Below are 4,556 nucleotides of genomic sequence, written 5' to 3' on the forward strand. Positions count from 1 at the left end.
TCTATATATTATCTATACATTATCTGTATATTACCTATATATTATCTATATATTATCTATACATTATCTGTATATTATCTATATATTATCTATATATTATCTGTATATTATCTATATATTGTCTATATATTATCTATACATTATCTGTATATTACCTATATATTATCTATACATGATCTATGTATGATCCATATTAGGAATATAGAATATAAATCTGTTGAGAGCCCTATTAGAATGTGTTTATGTAAATTAATCATTCATCCGATGTGAGTAGGTACAGATCTAGCATCAGCCTACCATCCCAGAGAACTAGCCTTAACCATAAGGGAGGAACACAAAACTGACCGTAGATCAGCATCTACGCTAGGATCACTTCTACAGCTGAATTCTTTGTATTACACTGTAGACAGACACTTAACTGTCCATATTCCTTCTTTATTTTGTCATTTTACCCCCTTTCCCTCCCCAATCTGGTGATATTACAATCTTGTCTCATCATTCCAACTCCCCAACGGGCCCAGGGGAGAGTCGAAGGTCGAATCATGCGTCCTCTGAAACATTACCCGCCAAACCACGCTTCTTAACACCCTGCCAGCTTAACCCGGAAGTCATCCGCACCAATGTGTTGGAGGAAACACCGTCCAGCTGATGACTAAAGTCAGCCTGGAGGAACCCGGCCTGCCCCAAGGAGTCGCTAGAGCGCGATGAGCCAAGAAAGCCCCCCCAGCCAAACCCTCCCCTAACCCGGACGATGCTGGGGCAATTGTGCACCGCCCTATGGGACTCCCGGTCACGGGCGGTTGAGACACAGCCTGGAATCGAACCCCAGGCAGTAGTGACGCTGCAACAGAGCCTTAGACTGCTGCGTCACTCGGTTGGCCAGCTGTCTGTATTCCTTATAAACATACAGAGTGTGTTCATATGGACTGATCCTTCCTTATGCTTCTACAACATCTTTATTGCAATTCTTCTCCAGATACATTAATTGTACTCTTACTTATAGACATGCAGTAGCTTGGTTGCCATGGCCTTGTACACGGCAGTCAACAGTTTCAGCTATCTGGAATATTTGTTATTTCTAAGTGTATATGGTTGTGAGATCATATATTTTTTGCTTAGATGGAGAACTGAAGACTTGTTCCTCTCTCGTTCGGCTCAGTGGCTCGGAAACAACCCGGGCAAGGACTGACAACACACACACACACACAGCTCTCTGAGACACATTTGTCCCAGACAGCAACACTATGGACTCTGTACATCGTGGTATTATATATGACTAATATATATTAATATATATATATTATATATAGTATATCATAATATAATGCACAAATCACAGGAATATAATGTTTCAAAGCAGCGCAAGTAAAATGTCCTTTCCATCCTCTCCAACACACTCTCCAAAACGCCCCCATTTTACCCCCTTCCTATGTTCTCTATTTGTTTGCAGTAGGAACTCTGTACGCAGCATGCTGACTGTTTGGTGAAAGGGGACGTCACCGTGCTAGGCTGAGCTAGCTGCAGAACGGTGTGTTCCACTACACATCCTTTCAGTTTCATGCTTATTCCAAAATGGCCACTTAACATTCAGTCAAACACTCTACGTTATCTCTTCAATAAGAAAGAAGGAAGTTCAACTGTCCAACCTATCAAATTAATCCTAACCCTCAGCTTCCCTCCTTTACTGCACATATCCTTCTCGTACCTGATTCGGTGTATGAGAAGTATCCCACCCCCCTCTGAAACGGTCCCTGTGGATCACAAATCTTCAATGTGGAATTCCAACCATATATTCTACAGTATACATTCCAGTCTATAAAGTATGTAGTGTTTGTCTGTCTCTCTCAGACCTCTGACTCCAGACTAGAGACTTTTCCCCAGGGCCGAGTCACACAGGGTCTGTCCTCAGACCTCAACCCTACCAAGCCCTCTCCTCTCTGGGGCTCTATGTCCGGATCCTGGGCCCCTCCATAGGCTCCATACAGACTGTCCTGGTACAACAACCCCCTCTGACTTCGACAGCCACCTCCACAGGCCAGGAGCTGGCATACAGGGCTGGGGATACGGTATGTACCGGGGCTGGGGTGGTTGCTGGACGCCGGGGAATGGGTCTGGAAGTTGAGGGGGCTGTGGTATAGAGGCAGCCCAGGGTAGGAGGTTAGATAGTCATTGTACTGTCTGCTGAGCAGGCTGGTGGTTCTCCGGACCACCCCCAGGCCTACCCCACCTCCCCCTCCCTGGCCCCCCAGCACGGCCTCCCTGTAGGTGGGGAGGTGGGTGGAGTGTGAGTGCCGCAGCTTCTTACGTGAGTTTCCTTTCCTCTGGTCCTGCCTTATATGAAGATAGGCATGTTGGCGGGGTGAGGCGGCAGGATAGCATAGGTTGTTCCGGAACGGGGTGGGGTTGTAGAGTTTAGTGGGAGTTTCTTGGTCGACCATGACGCGGGGAAATAAGTCTGGTAAAGCAGAATGTGATTGGCTATCGAGGGATGTAGGCGGAGTATCGTCCGGCTGGCGAATCTGCTCGCTGCCCCAGGTGGCTCGAAGGAAAGATGGCCGTCGGTGGCGCCGCCGTCTGCCTGCTAGGACGAGCTCCTCCAGAGGAAGAGGCCAGGAGCCACCGCATCCCTCTTCCCCAGGACAGAGCACCGCTCCTGGGTACAGGGAGTCAGGCATGTGGGGCGAGACATGGTTTTCCTGGAGGTGGTTGGCCCGGAGTTCAGCCAGGCACACCGTCTTCTCCTCCCTGCGCCGCCTCCTCTGTCCTCCTCCTCTTCCTGTCTCCCCTGAGAGGAGGCTCTTGCTCCTCCTCTTCCTCTTGGAGGGCTCTGTGTGGGGGGGATGGGAGACAGCAGAGGGTGGGTGAGAGGAGAGGTAGATGTCTGGGAGCTGGAGCTCACTATAGGGGATGAAGGGAGAGCGGGGGTGGGAAAGGTGTTGGGGTTCCACATAGAGCCTACCTGTGGAGGGGTGAGGATAAGAAGAGAGGCGGTCCCCCCCAGCCAGGTCAAGGTGAGGGCAAATGAGACTAGAAACAGGAAGTGGCCTGTCGTAGAGAGAAGAAGTACGAGCCGGGAGCGTGTATCGTAGCGGTGTGGGTCTCGCCAGCCCCCTCTGCTGGTTCACAGATGTCACTACACCCAGCGTGCAGTATTGTGGGCTGAGGGGGCGCTCGGGGGGCAGGTGTGTATTCTCTGTGACATAAGCGAACCCTCCCGGGACTGTTTCCGTGGTGCCTTGCTGCGGAATGTGGACTGGCAGGCTGCCGCCATGGCGTCCCCAGTGTTCTATGGTCTTGGAGGCGTGGTCCAGTGAGGTCTCGACTTGGGCGGAGTTAACCAGGTCCTTAGCAGTGCGTAGCATCTTGAGCATGTTAGCCTGGGCATAGTTAGCTGTCAGGTCTGGGTTGGCCAGGTTAGGGAGGTCTGGTTCCTCCACCCCGTTGAAGCAACTGTAGATACCCTGGGAGATGGAAGAGAGGGAGGGAGGGGAGAGGGAAAGTAGAGGATGGGAGAGATGAGAGAGAGAGAATACATGATCTACTACATGTCAAATTCAGTAGAAGCCCTGTAGAGAGATCTAGCTCAAAAGTTAAACCTCACAAAGAAAGTCATTCGATTCAACAGATTTTGCCAGTTTGGACAAATGCTGAACACACACAGACTTGCTGAGCAAATAGTATCAAACTGCAAACAGAGAGCTGAGTCCCCTGACTGCACCGTTCACAGTCGACTGAAAAACTGACAAAGCCTAATTTAATTTGGCCCTCAGGGGCCCCCGTAGGGATTAACTATCAGATAGTAATTTAGCTGCTAATCTGATAAACCATGATACAGGTACAACACTGCAATTACACACTGTTAGCAGAGCGTGGACACACACATACACACGTGAGATTGCCTAGTCACTTTTACCCCTACCTACATGTACATATTACCTCAACTATATTACCTCAACTACCTGCACAGTGACTTGCTACCGGTACTCCTTGTATTTGGCCTCGATATTGTTATTTATTGTATTACTATTTCATATTTTTATTTGCTCATTTATTTAATGGTAAAAGTTTACACCGGTTGTATTAGGCGCATGTGAAACATAAAATCTGATTTAATGAATTGAGTCCATAGACTTTAGGCTGGGAATGTTTTTCACATTCGTTCCCTCCTTCTGCCTCTCCTACAAACACGCACTTATCACATAGATTGGTTGTTGATTAACACTAATGTTGAGCTGGAATTAAAACCGTGGTTTGTGCTCATTAAAACTATTGTTCTGCAGATGATAATGTAGTCATAGGAATTATACGTGGGGTAAACAGCAATAAGAGCTCATATCAGGAGTTACTCATTCACCACACATCATTAACTCTTATATGAGTTGTGTTCTCTCTCTCGCTTTCTCTCGCTTTCTCTGCATCGCTCTCTCTCTCTCTCTCTCTCTCTCTCTCTCTCTCTCTCTCTCTCTCTCTCTCTGTATCTCTATCTCTGAATCTCTCTCTCTCTCTCTCTCTCGCTTTCTCTCGCTTTCTCTGCATCTCTCTCTCTCTCTCTCTCT

General features: G+C 48.1%; 1 protein-coding gene across 1 annotated transcript in view; it reads right to left on the reverse strand.

The window, feature by feature from the left end:
- Nucleotides 1-202: 202 nt before the first annotated feature.
- Nucleotides 203-4,556, reverse strand: part of LOC109887424 (glutamate receptor ionotropic, NMDA 2C-like) — a 35,581-nt gene continuing 31,227 nt past the window's right edge. The window contains exon 13 of the mRNA XM_031799846.1: nt 203-3,461. Within this exon, the coding sequence (XP_031655706.1) occupies nt 1,845-3,461 (1,617 nt within the window). The 3' untranslated portion in view covers nt 203-1,844. The remainder of the gene's footprint in view (nt 3,462-4,556) is intronic.

The sequence above is a fragment of the Oncorhynchus kisutch genome, linkage group LG20 (assembly GCF_002021735.2).
Source record: "Oncorhynchus kisutch isolate 150728-3 linkage group LG20, Okis_V2, whole genome shotgun sequence".
In the NCBI taxonomy this organism is placed as follows: Eukaryota; Metazoa; Chordata; class Actinopteri; order Salmoniformes; family Salmonidae; genus Oncorhynchus; species Oncorhynchus kisutch.